The 17,489-nt window shown below is 31.2% G+C and overlaps 1 protein-coding gene and 1 long non-coding RNA gene across 4 annotated transcripts; one reads left to right on the plus strand and one right to left on the minus strand.

Moving 5' to 3' along the window:
* The first annotated feature begins 1,755 nt into the window (after nucleotides 1-1,755).
* Nucleotides 1,756-15,192, plus strand: LOC124446103 (phospholipid-transporting ATPase IF-like). Of its 3 annotated transcripts, XM_046996910.1 has the most exons (40): nucleotides 1,756-1,880; nucleotides 1,957-2,090; nucleotides 2,664-2,792; nucleotides 3,016-3,105; nucleotides 3,182-3,262; nucleotides 3,431-3,544; nucleotides 5,016-5,144; nucleotides 5,225-5,328; nucleotides 5,474-5,521; nucleotides 5,666-5,730; nucleotides 5,804-5,835; nucleotides 5,902-5,951; nucleotides 6,031-6,163; nucleotides 6,462-6,543; nucleotides 6,879-6,937; nucleotides 7,093-7,149; nucleotides 7,231-7,320; nucleotides 7,407-7,472; nucleotides 7,540-7,638; nucleotides 7,789-7,832; nucleotides 7,899-7,967; nucleotides 8,120-8,193; nucleotides 8,369-8,472; nucleotides 8,562-8,633; nucleotides 8,700-8,741; nucleotides 8,867-8,934; nucleotides 9,217-9,271; nucleotides 9,347-9,415; nucleotides 9,679-9,758; nucleotides 9,843-9,922; nucleotides 10,077-10,150; nucleotides 10,333-10,581; nucleotides 10,661-10,720; nucleotides 10,842-10,969; nucleotides 11,118-11,176; nucleotides 11,442-11,512; nucleotides 11,982-12,047; nucleotides 12,263-12,366; nucleotides 12,655-12,832; nucleotides 14,894-15,192. In XM_046996910.1, exons 2-40 carry the CDS (start codon nucleotides 2,061-2,063, stop codon nucleotides 15,062-15,064), a joined length of 3,375 nt encoding a protein of 1,124 aa, XP_046852866.1. In that variant the 5' UTR covers nucleotides 1,756-1,880; nucleotides 1,957-2,060; the 3' UTR covers nucleotides 15,065-15,192. The 3 variants fall into 3 exon arrangements, with proteins under 3 accessions (XP_046852866.1, XP_046852865.1, XP_046852867.1); XM_046996909.1 differs by lacking the exon at nucleotides 1,756-1,880 and having other exon boundaries at nucleotides 1,937-2,090; XM_046996911.1 differs by lacking the exons at nucleotides 1,756-1,880; nucleotides 14,894-15,192 and adding an exon at nucleotides 13,377-13,676 and having other exon boundaries at nucleotides 1,937-2,090.
* A 71-nt stretch (nucleotides 15,193-15,263) lies between these two features.
* Nucleotides 15,264-16,108, minus strand: LOC124446104. The gene is made up of 2 exons (XR_006948344.1): nucleotides 15,977-16,108; nucleotides 15,264-15,684 (listed from the first exon to the last, which is right to left on the minus strand). It is a non-coding gene; the product is annotated as an uncharacterized LOC124446104 (long non-coding RNA).
* Nucleotides 16,109-17,489: the final 1,381 nt, after the last annotated feature.

The raw sequence follows: 17,489 nt of genomic DNA on the forward strand, positions 1-17,489 counted from the left end.
TAATAACACTGAAGATATGCTCAAAAGAAATATCGATGAATCGCATATACAGTTTGGAAGCTCGTTGGCTCACGTGGTATATAGTAGTGGGAACTGTTAATGATGTTGCTGAAGATATGTAAAAATAACTACCAGCCTCTTTCCTTTAGGACGAGGCATCTGATTTCGAAAGTGAAAAGGAAGCAATCACCACAAGAGATATACAAGAAGATTCAAAGTGTACTCTGCAAACTTTGTTTATACAAATGGAGTGTTTTGAGAACAGTACTCCAACGAATTCTATTGACGAGGGATAGTACAAGGACCTACAGAGAAAGTGAAGTCTTCTCCGTGAAATTATGGAAGGATAAGTTCAAGCTCATTCTTAGATAAAAACTTTCCATGACTGCATGTGCAAACAGTATGTATGTATAACTAAACCTGAAGAAGATATGAGCAATTTTCGTTTAGCTCAATATATTCATTGAAAGACTATAAAGACTTTCCTTAACTAGGTTCCTTGAGGCACTCCAACGGGTCCTGAAGTAGAGCATCTTCTTTTGTTGACGTAATTGGTCTATTTTTGCAACTGAGGTTTCTTCCGTTTTATGGGAAGATGACAGATTCTTTAGAGGTCAGAAATTTCTATTGTTTGAGTTCTTCAGAGATTCTGGTCAAGTGCTATGTTTCTTTTTTTAATGGTCTCATGAATGAGTCTTGATGTCATATAGATCAATTTAGAATAGACAGAAAATATCAAAAAAAGGTAAAGTGAGAAATTCAAAAAGAAAGTTGACAGCTATCTATTGAATAATAAAATTTAGATGTAATGATCCGAGACAGAAGATGACAATGCAATGTTTTGACAAAAATACGATGAAATTATGCAAAAAAAATGACGGCAATTCTGTAAAGAAAAATATGGTAAAATGATCCAAGACAAACAGATTTCAATAGGTGTATAATTATATATTTGTAAATACGTTGCCAGAGAGTTTAGGCCCTGTATGACTTTTGAAAACTTCTTGCAACAAGTTCAATCTTCTTTCATGTTGCTTTGTATTAGTGGCTTGTATTATGTAAGGTTTGTATGACACGACATCACGACTGGATTGTCTTTCATAACTTACCTTAACTCAAAAAGCTGTTGATCAATTTAATTCACACTAAGATATAAATAACCTAACCGTGGTCAAAGTTTTATGTTTCGTGGTTTTTGACTTTTACGTGAAACTCTGGAGATATATACAGCTGTTGACTGAAGATAATGATGGATATTAGGTAAACGGACATTGACATTGAAACTTTATCCATATTGTGCAATTACTGTGTTGAATAAACCATTTCTGAGAAATGTGATTTTCAACATTTTCATTGTTTCACTACTCAAAGTTGTATTTAAGCTTCTCACTACAATCAAGTCCTGACATTACGATGTCCTTGATATCGATCAAGGTATAACATTCCAAGGAGTATCGTTACATGTTTTGTTGATGTAGATCATCCATGTTAGCTGAGTCCTGAGAGTGAGGACTGTTGACTGTTGACTGTTGACTGACGTTTCGACAACCTTAGCGGTAGTCTTCTTCAAAGTAAAGAGTACCGCTATGGTTGTCGAAACCTCTTGACTCGGAAGTAACTACCGTACTGCTAAGGTTGTCGAAACGTTAGTCAACGTCACCACCAACAGTCCTCAGGAGTCCAGGACTTTACTAACCTCGACAATCTACAGTATAAACATGTAACGATACTCCCGGGTTCAAACCAATGGTTCAAACTATTTACTTTATTACGATAATGATGACATTCTATGGAAAAAATTATTTAATTGAAACAGCAAGTAAAACATTTTTTTCAGTATGACGTTTCCATGGCTGAAAGGAAACTTTGAGTAGTTGCAGGTGATCTTGTGAATATTTATAATCAAGTTTAGCGTTTTTTGCATAATGTGTATTATAACACGCTTCATTTGTACAGCAAACGCGGAAGCTGAGAATCAAAATTATTAAAGCTACTTTTTGTGGAACATGTTTTACTCGCCATTATATGTATTGTGGGATTCTAAAATATTATGAAAATTGATGGCGTTTTCTTCTTTTAAAGACTGGCTGGTAAGTGTATATATTCTAATGCAAAAGTAATGGTGTCTGTATCTTGATGGCAAACACTTTGAAGTTAAGACAAATTCCAATGATGATTGTACCATTGAGAAACTACTCCAAAATTGTTCTCAAACTTTTCTTAAACGTTTGCAATGCAATGTCTTTATTAATACACAATTGTTTTGTTAACAAATGTTTGAAAGAAATGTTTCTCAAGTGGATTATTGATTTTCCAGTAAATTCATTGTCGTTAGGACGTTAATGGAGTTTAAAATGCGTTCTTAGTTTTCCCCGATGTTAATTCCCTTCGTTTTCATGTTAACTTCATCTTTTATGTTTTACTCTACTAAAGTGCTTAGTAACTGGCAAAAAGCTCTACAGATGTAAACATGTGTTGTCATTTTTACTTGCCGTGCCATACAGAAACGAAAGCGATTACTGTACTTTATACTAAAATTATCATCAATTTGTTTGTGTTCAATATGCTGTTCCTAAAAAGGCAAACGAAGATGTAAACATTTAAAAATAGTCTATATAGAATAATTAAATGTTCTTGTTCATTGCAAAAAATCTTTTGTTTAGGATTGCTGGTCTGGTAAATGTGATGGAGATTTTAGAACTGTCTATTTTCATAGAGATTTACCCGAAGGAAATATTGAAATTGCAAAACAATATCAACAATATCCTAACAATTCTGTTGTGTCATCCAAGGTTTGATTTTTAAATTATTAATAATATAATGCGTTATTTCTTTGCCTTGACAACAAAATAATGTATGACAAATTTCTTAGTTTAAGTCTCTATTGTCTACTTATTGAAGGGTTTTTTTAACTTTAGTTTTGTTGTTATGATTTTACTTGATTATTTAAATGATTTTTTATTGGCACAATAATTTTTTTATTGATGCATTTTATTAATAAATTTCCATTTATAGTACACAGTTTGGAACTTTCTACCAAAGAATCTTTTTGAGCAGTTCCGGCGAATAGCAAATTTTTATTTCTTATGTATTAGTATTGTTCAGGTATTCCCTTTTTCTCTCTTCATAATATTTCAAAAAAACTGTAAATGATTATGACATTTTTTTCATTCAACAACAGCTATTTATTGACAGCCCTGTCAGTCCGTTGACAAGCATTTTACCACTTTGTTTTGTTGTTGCTGTCACTGCTTTAAAACAAGTAAGAATTCATACATAGATATTTGGTAGTATTTAGTTTACTTAAAGCTTAATGTAATGTGATGAGAAAATATGCCTTTGATACATGGAGTAATAACAAAACATGATCTATGTAGGTGAAAGAGGCTATAGTAGCTGTGTAATAGGTGAATGTCATTTTATATTTAAGGGCTATGAAGATTGGAAACGTCATCAAGCTGACAAAGAAGTTAATTTTAGAAAATATGAATGTGTTAGTTATGTCAATGGCTCATTAATCAGTGTATTATCAAAAGATATCAAGGTAAGGATGATTGCCAAGATAACTTTATATAATGTAGAGTAGAGTCCATGACTTTCTAAGCTAGTTTTCAAAAAAAATTTATATATATATAAAAAATCATAAGGTTTATATTTTTGTGACCACTTATTTTTCAAAAACGGAGGTTGGTTTAGTATGTGCTCTACTAAAATCCTTCTGATAGGAGGTAAAAAATGTGCATCGGTTATCATCTAATGTAAAGTGGAATCTAGTATAAGATGATAACTTGAAATGTAGAAAATATGGATGGAAGAATTACAGAGCAGTGTGAGAAACAATGAATGTGTGTTGTTGAATGCAAGAATAAAAGGGATTCGAGATTAGGAAATATCTTGAAGGAAAGAGGATGTAATGGAGTCAATAATTAAGAAGAAGTTTGCTCTTAAAGACAAGTAGCAGTGAGAATGAAGCAAATAAAGAGTGCTACAAGCATATTAAGATTCAGACAATAAATATGGCTGAAAAAGAAATAAAAACTATTGCTGACAGGAAGGGGAGAGATCATGTTTAACCATGTTAAGTCACTGGATAGCAAGACTATTGAAGGAGGACTTCATGACAAGAATGGGAGAAGGAATTTGATGGTAGCTTAAAGAAGGTGTTGCAGTGAGCAAGGAGGATAAAAGATATACAAAGTCAATACAAATAGCAGTTATGAATTACTGTGAAACTGCTACAGCAACCATCGTATTTGGTTAGAGTTATCTGAGGTCAAGATTTGTATGGACCACTCTGATTTGTCACTGTTGCATTTTACAATTGTTATGGATGACTAAAGTGTTATGTGCAGAAGACTTTGGTTTGAGTATCAAGATGATAAATTGTGAGAGAACTGTTAGAATTTGAAGAAGATATTTAGCTTAGCAAAGATTGAAATGGAAGATGGTGAACTTTAAGTTGGATTAAATTTTAATTAATAGTTATATTGAGTGGAGTAGAGGTAGGGGTAGTAAACCATATACACGTGGTATGTGTGGATAATTTAGCGTTGTATGTGCAGGTGGTATGTGTGGATAATTTAGGAGTTGTATGTGCACGTGGTATGTGTGGATAACTCAGAGTTGTATGTGCAGGGGGTATGTGTGGATAACTCAGAGATGTATGTGCACGGGGTATGTGTGGATAACTCAGAGTTGTATGTGCACGGGGTATGTGTGGATAACTCAGAGATGTATGTACACGGGGTATGTGTGGATAACTCAGAGATGTATGTGCACGGGGTATGTGTGGATACCTCAGAGTTGTATGTGCACGGGGTATGTGTGGATAACTCAGAGTTTGGTGACTTATTATGCTCGATTCATTGGAGATATATGAAGAGGTTGAAATGCTTTGACTTTGTGTTAAGATCTGGTGCCTTCATGTTGTAGTCATGAGTAAGCTCGAACATTTGAGAAGTTACTCAACTCAAAGTTTATCTCACAGGTTATGTTTCTGCACAATTAATTCATAGGTTGGTGATGTCGTAAAAGTAAAAGCGGACGAAGAATTTCCTTGTGACTTAATTTTGCTTTCGTCCGATGATTTTGAAGGAAAATGTTATGTAACTACCGCTAATTTGGATGGAGAAACAAATTTAAAAGTGATTTTGCTCGATGTATTTTAATCATTTGTTATAAATGAATAGTTATGTTTTACTAAACCTGTGTTCTCTCTGTTTAGATTCATCGTTCTCTTACAGACACAGCTTCTCGTCAAACCTCAGAAAACCTTCATCAATTTAGGTCGCGAATTGAATGTGAACACCCTCTTGCTGACTTATACAAGTAAGTTGTTGTTTGTATTCTGTAACAAAAATCTTACTGTGTAGTACAAAAGTCTTACTGTGCACAGTATTAGTTTATCATCTACGGTCCGATAGTTATGATTATCGATTTGATTTCTCAGCAACTTTATTATATTTTCCTCCAGATTTCATGGTAAAATGATCTTTAAATGCGATGGACAAGAAGTGACAAAGTAAGGCTACAGCTAAGTTTCCTAATTTAAACCTTTACGTTGCTACAGTTACTTCCAATGTGCAATATTTCTTACTCCGGCAAAGTTCTATTTCTATATTTTTGTGTAGTTTCTTTTATAGAGAAACGTTTGATTTTTTATTAGATCATTAAGTTCTCATCAACTCCTATTACGAGGAGCAAGACTCAAGAACACAAATTATGTTTTTGGTGGGTTTGGGTGAGGTTTCATACTGTTATGTTACATTGCTAGCTTACAATATTCTATTGTTGAACATTTCAGGCGTTGCCGTTTACACAGGAATGGATACCAAGGTCTGTAAAGAAATAATCAATGTTTTTTTGTTTTTTTTTCGCTTATTGTTAAAATATTTTTAATAGATGGCGCTAAACCAAAGACAAAACCCACATAAATATTCATCCGTTGAAAGGTAATGAATCTGTTGAAGGTTTTTACAAAGTTTAATTTTTTTACGTTTTTTGAAATTTGCCTTTTCTCTCGTTTTACAGAAAGATGAACACATATTTAATTGTTTTCCTCGTTTTGCTGATCCTTATCAGTACTTTACACACTGTTTTAAATCGTTGGTACCAAGGAACTGATAGTGGTTCTCCTCCATATGTTGAAAAAGCCGACACTGGGGTAATGAATTCACGTGTTATCATTGTATACGAATTTTCTATCGTTAATACGTACATTATTCAATATTCGCGCTTCTAAAGTCTTCCTCACCCTCACGCTCACTGAGTACGACTCAGAAATCGCGTACTTATTGACATTCTGATTTTTTCATCGATGACCATAATCCTTAATCACAATAGAATCCAATAAAATAGAACGGTCATATATGAATATTGCCCCCCCCCCCAATTAGAATGTTTTGTGGTCCCCGATCCCCTAAGATTACCACTCCTAAGTTCACGTGATCTCATATTTCTAGTCAGGTCAATTTGTGGAAGATTTTCTCTCGTTTCTCATCCTCTACAATTACGTCATTCCCATTTCATTATATGTGACTATTGGTGAGTAGAAAATAACAATTATTGGATAAGGTTGAGCTTGATATCAAGAATTATTCAGATCGAGGTTGAATATATTCAATAATTTTAACGGAAACAGTTTGTAAAAGACTTGCAAATCTCGAGTAAGATTCCGCCATTACACTTTTTAGTTTGCAATTTTCACATGAACAATTATTTCATCTACAGATAATTTTCAATATTTTGTCGGTGGCAACACATTGAGATTTATCTGTAGGCTCGTAGCCAATAACAATCGAGATTTCACCCACATTGTACAATAATTAGGTTATTTGCTTTGTTGCCAATTGTAACTTTTTTTTTTACTTTGTTCGTAGAACTTCAAAAGTTCATTGGTGCATTATTTTTTAACTGGGATATTGAAATGTACAATCCTGTAAGTAGACTTTTTACTTTACATACATTAATGTAATTGTGTAATATTATATGAAAATTTTTGTTTTAGAATGTTTGATGTTTGTTTTATTGCAGAATTATTAAGGTAATTTTTCGTTTGTTCTTATAATATTGAATTAATCGGTTTTATTTTAGGATAGCGATGAGCCAGCTAAAGCAAATACGTCTGATCTCAATGAAGAATTAGGACAAGTATGAAACATTGAAGTACACAATGAAACACAAGACAGGGAGGGAGGTTGTGTTCATACAAAAGTTATATTTAATGCTTAGATTCAATATGTCTTCACTGATAAGACCGGAACCTTAACAGAAAATGATATGCAGTTTCGAATGTGTTCAATAAATGGTACAAAATACGAGGTAAACTTTCATTATTATTATTTTTTGTATCTTGACGTTTGCATGATTAGTGTGTTCTAATTTTTTAACTAAAACTCTTATTGCAGGAAGTTGGCGAATTTCTCTGTGAAGACGGTTTAATATCAAAAACTTTCAAACATTCTGATTTCACCGTAAGCTTTTCATCTTTAGCAAATCTTTTCTCTCCTGATGTTGTGCAGTAATCGTAATTTTTTTTAGTCTAAAATGAGCGAATTTTTTCTTGCCCTGGCACTTTGTCATACAGTACATGCGACCAAGGAAAAGAACAAAAATGCTTTATCTCCTTATTTATACCAGGTTGATGTATATGTTACATTACTTTACAAAGCGTCTAATATTTTATGTAATGAAAATTTAATTATGATTTATCATCGTACAACATAAGACGTTAACTGTCTATTTAAAGTTTAATTAATTCATATGAATATATCTTTCTTTTTATGGTAGGCTTCATCTCCCGATGAAAAAGCGTTCGTTGAATGCGCGCAGAAGTATATTTTTCTTTGTCGTATTTACTGATTTAAATAATGAAGGTTTGACATTTTGTTACTATTTAGATATGGTTTCACATTTCAAGGAATGTCTGGCGAGAATATGTTGGTAAAGATTGGTGATAATTTAAAAAGGTTTAAATAAACATTACGTAATATTGTTTAATTTGTTCATGTATGTAATAAAATAAAATGTTTTTGTGTACGTAAAATTTATTTGATTATAAACTTGTCTTTGCTGAATTGGTATACTTTTACTGAATTATTGTATTGATTTTTCTGTTCAGATATCAATTACTTCATGTTTTGGAGTTTGATTCAATTCGGAAACGAATGAGTGTTATCGTGAGGGATTGTGACGGTATATTTTGATTTTTACTTTTTTTAATTTTTGCATCTTAAAATTTATATATATTGTTGTATGATGTTATGTGACATACGTTGTGTTCTATTTTTCATTGTTTTTTCTGTGTGTTGACCATACTTTTCTGTGTGTTGACCATACTTTTCTGTGTGTTGACCATACTTTTCTGTAGGCACCATCATAATGTTCTGTAAAGGCGCTGAAACAGCAATTTTAGAAAAAACTGTCGACGGACCGTCCGAACAAACACTTTCTCATATCAATAGTTTTGCTGAGGTAGATTTTGTTTGAAAATGAAATTTTGTTTATTTCTAGTGATGTCTTTGTAGATTTCATTATTTTTAAATTGACTTACCTATTTTTAGACTGGCTTACGTACTTTGGCCATTGCGAGGAGAGTCATTTTAGAAAGTGAATATGAAGAAGTTAATGCAAAGGTTCTTTCGTTCATTGTTTCGTACGTGAGGTTTTCGAGTTTGGGAAAAATTGAATTTTTGTTTCAGCTTAAAAATGCAAGTGAAGCAATCAATGAAAGAGACGAACAGGTCTGCCATTTCTCCAAAAATGATGAGTCTTGATAATTGGTTTTCTGACACACTGAACCTAGTGGTATTTCTAGATTACCACTAACAGTTAAACAGACTTTCTTACATAACATCTTTTACTTAAGCTGGCGATAGTGTATGACGAAGTAGAATCACGTCTTACGTTGTTAGGAGCGACTGGAGTCGAGGATAGGTAAGAACAATTACTTGCATTTGACTTAAAGATTTCTTTAAAGATTTAAAGATTTATTTAAAGATTTACTTAAAGATTTAAAGAGTTATATGCAGATCAAATTTTTATCATGCCGTTGTGTCGACAAATTAAAATTGAAAGATTTTTAATCCGATCTGATTAATAGTATGGCAGTAGGCCATATTGATGACTTTTAGCTTGATTAGAATTTCCAGTGAACTTTATTCTCCTTCATCTAGCATTCGTGGAGCAATATTTTGTAAGTTTTTTTTTCTTATTTAGACTTCAAGATAAAGTGAAAGAAACGATTGTAGCTCTCCGCGATGGAGGAATGAAAGTATAAGTTACATGAATATCAAATATTGTCCATGACAAAAATTTATTTTTTTCAATAAGTTTGTTCAATATTCAGGTATGGATATTGACGGGAGACCAACAGGAAACAGCTGTGAACATTAGTCACTCATGTGGACATGTTCAGGTAACGACTAATGATACTATGTTAACATTACTACATTATCTACTCCTGCTGTTCACGTGTTCAGGTCAATGTTTATTTACATTATTCACTCATGTTCACATCTTCTGATAATGAATTGTTAATATTAGTCACTCATGTTCACATGTTCAGGTCATGATACGTTGACATTTGTCACTCATGTTCACATGTTCAGGTCATGATACGTTGACATTGGTCACTCATGTTCGCATGTTCACATGTTCACCAAATTTCTTTTGAATTAGTCTGGAATGGAAGTATTGGAGATTGTGAAAAAGGATTCAGTCGATGCTGTAGAGCAGTCCTTGATTACATATAACGAAAGGTATTTATCGAGGAACAATTAATTGTGCTTTAATCAATATCGTAGTAGTCACTACTGACATTCAGTTTACTTTATTGCTTATAGATTAGTTCAAAATCCTGACAAGAATTTTGCTTTAGTTATTGATGGATCTAGCTTACGTCACGCCTTGGATGGTAATAAAGGTTAGTTTAAGGATAATCAGTTGTAGTCATTAACTTTGAATGCACACGTTTGTGAATATGCAGTTTTCAACATGTTTTTAACCTTTTACTTCATCTGACATTTGCATTACTTAAGAACGAAGTTTTTTATTTTTTTGCAATATTATTTTTTTAGATCTTTTTGTGTCTGTCAGTCAATACTGCGTTGCTGTACTGTGCTGTAGAATGTCTCCTTTACAGAAAGCTCAGGTATCGTCATTTCTAAATGTTCTTGAATATTTTCTAAAGGCTATGACAGAGAAATAATTCGTCAACGAAAAATTTTAAAATCATGATCATTGTTTGAAATATGTTTATATTAGTGCATGTCCAGTTTTTTTTCCAAACTTTGTAAAAAAAACAATAAAGATGAGTGTAAATTTGTGTTTTAGGTTGTTAAATTAATAAAACATTCAAAAGAAAAGCCAATAACGTTAGCTATTGGTGATGGTGCCAATGACTGTAGTATGATACAAGAGGCTCATGTAGGTATTGGAGTAATGGGGAAAGAAGGAAGGCAAGCAGTTAGAACAAGTGATTATGCCATATCAAGATTCAAATATCTACGTCGTGTTTTACTTGTTCATGGTCATCTCTATTATATCCGTCTTGCTATAGTTGTACAGTATTTTTTTTATAAGGTATGAAATTTTATCATCATCACATATGATAGCAAAAAATGTCCCTAGTTTATTTTGATAATTTTTTCTTTTTCAACAGAATGTTTTCTTTACCATTCCTCAGTATTTCTACGCATTCTTTAACGCTTATTCTCAACAGGTAAACTAGGATTGATTTTAACATCCATCTTTTGTAGATAATATCTCAACGTTTATATGTAAGTACTATAAAATATTCACCATATGATACTATATAAATTTATCTATGCGTTATATTTTAGACTCTATATCAAAGTGTTTACCTAACATCATTTAACATTTGTTGGACCTCGTTACCCATTCTTATATATGGAATATTTGAGCAACATTTACGTACTAGTACTCTTGAGTTTCAACCTGTTCTTTACAGGTAAGTTACACATGATGTTTCTTTACATTTGGTATAAAGATGAAAAGTATTTTGTTTCTATTTTCTTTGTTGTATTTTATACGAATATCACCATAAATACCTATGTACGACGTACTTTAAAGATTGATAAATAATGTCCCTCCTATAGAGATATTTCTGCTAACAAATGTCTGTCTTGGCTTCACTTTACATTTTGGATGTTATCAGGTGTGATGCATTTGTTTCAGTGGAATTCCACCTTTAAATTGTTCATTTTTTTTTCTTTATAAAGTGGACATGTATACGTAATTTGTCCACTCGATACAAGAAAGAATGTTTGCAACAAAGTAGGAATTTCATTCAAGATTGCCGTACGTGTAGGGTTTAGTAAAAAGATTGTATGTGAAGAAAATGAATCTTACTCTAGCTGGCTTAAGCATGCTTTAAAAACACTGTAATGCATGATAACATAAATTTGAACAAACTATTGCAGCATCGTGGCATGGTTTGGTTGTTTTCTTTGGCTCGTATTTTTTGTTTGGTGAAGGAATGATTAACGACAAAGTAAGTTGATCTTATATAACTATATACGTATATGTGCGTTTTAACTTCTTGGTTGAGTTGAGCCTCAATTAAACTTTGTGGTTTAGTTATGATTTATATTTTATTGAATGATATCTATCAGTTGTTGAAGAACTTTATAAATTATGCAGTAGTATTGTAGGTTGTTGAAGTACTTTATAAATTATGGAGTAGTATTGTAGGTTGTTGAAGAACTTTATAAATTATGGAGGTGTTTATTATTAAATGGTACATAATAGCTATTGAAATTATTTGGAGACCATCGAGGTTTACGAAAAGATAATACTGTTCCTTGAAACTATTCATTCATTGTTGATATTCACTAACGATTACTTTAGTGATCGTGAACATCAATGCATTGTGTAGAAAACGTTTTTTAACATTGTTTTGAATTCAATCACTCAATTTGTGATACTGAAATCATTTGAATTTATAACTTGTTTTTATTTAGGCATTTGGAAATTGGTCTCTTGGTCAGTTTGTTTACACTGTTGTTGTAATCATTTGTAATCTCAAGGTAAACATACCTAAGCGTCACGTGATTTTGACCTTAATTAATTGATAAATTTTTGTATTGTGTTAAGTTATGTGTTCGCTAATACATTCAACATCTACAGTATAATTATTTTTATAATTATTTTTATAATTATTTTTATAATTATCATTTATTATAATCTATTATCATCAGGTATGACGTTTTTATTGGTATTCGGTTGGTCTATTTTTATTTAGCTTGGTCTTTTCTCCTGTTATTGGACATTTCTGAATCATATTGTCATCTGGGGATCAATTATTTCTTATATTTTATTTGCTGTTGTAGCTTCATGCAGTTTATGGTAAATTACACAAACTTTCTAGCATTCTTTGTCTTAATTCATGATCTTCTCACACACATCGCAATTAGAGAAAATGTTTTTAGCATGTGTACGAAATCATTTTTCTCGGGTACACACTTGATAAACTATTATAACAAACTATAATTTTTATTAAAACATTAGAAATATTTTTATTCTATACCATTGAAAATTAATTTAGAATATAAGTTCAATTTTAGTAAAAGTAAAGTGCACTTTAATATTGCAGAACTGTAATTTTGTTAATTATAGTTTGTTCATTTTTTATAGGGACACTTTTCAGTTTGATAACAAAACATATGACTTATACTGGATAATGGAACAATTACTTTCTGAGGCTTCAATATGGTTTGGCTTTTTAGTGATTACAGCGGCTGCATTATTGCCAGATATGGCATTTACTACGCTAACCAGATATTGTTATCGTACAAAGACACAGGTTGCCCAGGTATGCAATAAGTTTGCTTTTGCGAGGTTTGAAAATCTTCCTGTTTGAAATTAAAAACTGTTGCGTACGCTCACACCGCTTTGGTCACGTGTTTTGGTCACGTGTTTTGCTGGTAAATTTATGTAAAATTTTAGAATATTACATGTTCGGGACGTTTTGTAATGATGAATTCAATTTTTACATTGATTATAAACACATTCAGTTTAAGCTCTATGCATAAGATTTAAATCTTACGTTTTTACAGACGAGATTTTTGCAAATCTCACCATCATATTCACTAAAATCGTAATAAGACAAAACATATTAAAGAAAAATTTGGTTAAATTAAATGTGTGGTAGTAACATTGAATTTTAATAATATTAATGATAGTTAAGAATCACATTAATGTCGTTTACATTATAAATATTTTTTGTTCAAAGATTAATATTCTCATATTAACCGTTTTATTACTTAGCTACTTTGTACTTATCTGTGTTTAGTTTGTAGAAAATTCATTTGTTGACTTGTTTTGGTTTCTAACGTAATACTGCATGCTGTATATAGGAATCATTTAAATCGGGAATTGGGAAGATTTTACACCATAGTAAAGTTTGGAAATCAAATGTACGTAATCCTATGTTTAATTCTGGAAACATCGAAGTTCAGGATTTTAAATATAGTCAAACTGAGATTGTCGAAAATGAAGAATATAATCAACAAACGAGTAACTGTTAGAGCCTAATTTGTACATAAAAAAACAGTCCAAAATTTCTCAGGTTGAGCAATCAACGATGTTTACAGAATGGTTTCATCCATTTACTGTTGTGAAATTGTTCATTAGAAATAAATGTTGCAGGAATTTTAGTGGTCTTCACTTTCTATCTTTACTTAGAAAGAGGCATTTTTTATTCTTGGAACAAATAAAGTTTTGTTTCATTGTAACTAATAAACGTAATTTTAAACATGTAGCTAATCCTTAATAATCGAGGTTTATTTCAAACATAAAACTTTTTATGTTTCAAACACATTTAAAAATAGATGATCAATTTTAGCTCCACCTCACATATTGATACGGGCCATGAAATTTTTTTAAAAGATTTCTTAAAACTATGAAATACTTTCTGTATTTAACATCAATGTTGACGTGCTTGCGTTAGAAACTATATTTCATGAGGTTTTTGTGTTATATAAATTAAACATTTTATCGTCAGTCGTTTTCTAATTTACATATCTTAAAATCATATTTTATTACGTTTTTACGCCACAAAGCTGCTTGCATATTTTTCATTGTTATGAAAATTGATCACCTACATTATACATAAAGAAAGTTAGTTAGATTTTGACGATAATCAACGTAATGAATACGTAAAATATTAGAAAATGACTAAACCTAAATTATCAAATTTACATACCACAAAAACCGAAATAATTCCTGATGTAAGCACGCAAACAACTTGCTGTTAAAAAATGAAATCCGTTGCAGTTTTATGAGATATGTAATTAAAACAAGAAAAAAAATTTATTTCATGTATATTTTCATGTGTTTGGTATATAAAAAGACTGACGTCTGAAAGACCTTTTTCGTTATCTATAACATACATGCTTAATGTTCAAGTCCACTGGGCAAACATGATAAAACTCGTATTTTGTAAGTTAAAATCATTAAAATAATTTACACCTCTTATAACTTAATAAAATTGAATGTTATTTACCAGTTGTCTTTATTTATTTTAGGCATATGTATGTTTGCAAAATACCGAATGTTTTTTTTATTCCCACTTAGCATGGAATCATTTATTCTTAAAACGATACTCTATGACATGCATTTAAAAACTCTCAACTCTATGAAAACTCTCAACTGTTGACTGAACAAAGAATTTTTGATACTTAGTAAATCATTTTAATAATATATTATTTTGGTAGCTAGTAAATATTTAAAATTCTTTATTAGTCATAGGAAAAACTGGATTTTCTTAATCTTGTACTCAACTTTACTTCTTCATAACTATTGTTTATAGATACTCAAATTTATGTTAAAACCAGATTTCTTATATTCACTGCTAAAATATTTTCTTTTCCAGTTGTTAGAGAGAAATCCTAAATCAACGAAACTGTTACAAAAACGTCGTTTGAGTGATATAGTGAGATTAAAAAAGCATAATACAGGTTATGGTAGCATAGCTCCTTCTTCTTCATCTGTTATTTTGGTTGATCTCTCTGATGAAGATGTAGATTTTCAAAAAGCAGTTTAGGTTATTTATTACAACAGTAGAAGTTCGAGATTTGATTTTACTTCAAAACTGGCAATATGTAGGCTTACCAATATTTTATCTGAACTGGACACATCTCACATGTAAAATATTAAACATTGCTAAAATGATCATGTTATTTGTTTTCTTTCGTTTTCTGCTACTAATCACGAAATCTCATTAAAAACAACCACTAATATTGTTGCTTTTACACAATCGATTTGGTCGCCTTTATTTCTAAACGTCAGTTTTACAATTTTCAAACATTATTTATTATCATCATATAGTTCTATTTCTTAAGTTATCATCGTAGTTTGATTATCATTAATTACATGTCAGATATGAGTTTATTTTACATGGACTAAATTGTCTTCATTACCGTCATCAAATGAACTCATGGAGTTTTGTTGTCTTCTAAAGCACTTGTCGAAGCATAAACTTCTACCATAAAAACAATCAGAGCAAACGATCCTTTGACTTGCGTCGCCACATGACAAGAAACAATTGTGCCACATTGCTACACATTTGCAGGTGCCGGCTGCAACGCCAGCTCCCATCGTTAACAGTACAACTGTTATAAAACAGACTTGCATGTTTTTGACGAGCATTCTTCCTAATTGATTCTAAAAATTTACCCAAAAATTCTAAATTACGCGTGGTTGAAATCATTTCAAACATTTTCCCTCATGCATCAAAGATGATAAATGAACTCTGTATTCATCATAACAAATATTTATAAATCAACACATGAAGGACGAGACATGTTGATGTGTACATGAATATATTGACTTGAGCTTTTAGTATTTAGTTGAGTTTTTAAGATACTGGACATATTCATACATAGCATTCAATATTTCTTTTATAAATTTGTGATACTGTGTATAGTGAGTGCTTACATAACTGATATATACTTACATCTTTTCTATATAATTAAAACGTGCGCCTTTTCTTGTGATTGAATGTTCTACCTTCCAACGGACAATTAATGACTTACACTCACGTCATTTATATAACAAGAATAATTACTGTCCTGTCCAGATGTGTGTAAAATCCTTATAAATATTTCAATGTTTTATCTTTTTGTTCTTTTACCTTTTATCATCTTTATCGCTAAAATTTCAATGATTTGATGTGATAATACTCTTATTGTTTTAATAAGTTCTATTATAACTGTATTTTATGCTTCCATATTGAGTTTGTCTTTTTTGAGAAAACTGAACGCTTTCAGGTGGCTTAATCATTTGCAATGTGTATTTCCTTTTCAATATTTAACGATATTATCGGTAAAAAATTTCCTCAATGGGATGAAAGCGACATTCATTATTATCTGACATAGACAGTTTTGAATTTTTTTAATTTTCTGTATCATGCAGAGTCGTTTTAAAAACTTTACACTTACGGCATAGCCGTAATTATTTACAGTGTGTATTTCTTTTCAATATTTAACGATTTTGCCTGTATAAAAATTATGTCAATGAGATAAAGCGACATTGATAGTTGTATTGAGATAAGCAATTTTGAAATTTTAATTTTCTTGTGTGTTGAACGATTGAATATCGACAGTCTTTAGCTACAAGTGGTTTTGCACGCCAAATTTTTAACATTTTTTTGGCAATAGCTACATACTATTTTACAGCTTTTAAATTTCTATTTTATCGTGATAGGAAGGATTAAAACTCGACAGTTATTTAAACTTTATAGCTACTTTGAAAAATAACATCGAACAAATAATGAAATATCGTTGAAATTTTTTTTCCACAACTTTACCAATGTGGCGATAATTTTTCTTTGTTAATGATGTATATGTTTAACCATCTGTCCTTTATTAGAACGTCATTGTTCCAGTCGATGACGTTGTTTTAAATGTTATTGTCATGTAAGCCATTTAAGCCCACGGCCAATGATGTTTATAGTCATATAAATGTTATTGTCATACGTAATGTCATATACTAAAATTAGCACGCTGTTAAACTTCCATAGTCGTCAGCAATCAACTTCTGCACAAAAACATCAATAAAATATAATTTCCATTCTCGGCACAAGAGACATCTCTATAAGGATCACAATTGCAGGCGTTGAAAACCACAAAAATCTCTGTGGTTTTCTACTACTTAAGCATAAAATCGTCTGACTAAAAGTAAAAGTTTAACAGTTTACATTATGTGAACTAACCGGTTTCTGATTATTAAATAGAAATTTCGTCCGTTTTACAAGCGTCACGTTAATAGGATGTGTGTAAAAAGTTTTGCTCAAAACCTGACTAACAGTTAATGTGAATTGTTTTCATTTATGTAGCATTGTTTTTGTTTAATAGATGTGAGGAACTTGTGTTGTAAAATATTTTTTTTGGAGACGATAACGAGTAGCTATATGGCTAGCTCCTTATGTAAACTTATTTCTCGTGATGGGTAAAAAATCATCTAAAAAA

The sequence above is a fragment of the Xenia sp. Carnegie-2017 genome, unplaced genomic scaffold, assembly GCF_021976095.1.
Source record: "Xenia sp. Carnegie-2017 unplaced genomic scaffold, XeniaSp_v1 HiC_scaffold_22, whole genome shotgun sequence".
Lineage (NCBI taxonomy): Eukaryota > Metazoa > Cnidaria > Anthozoa > Malacalcyonacea > Xeniidae > Xenia > Xenia sp. Carnegie-2017.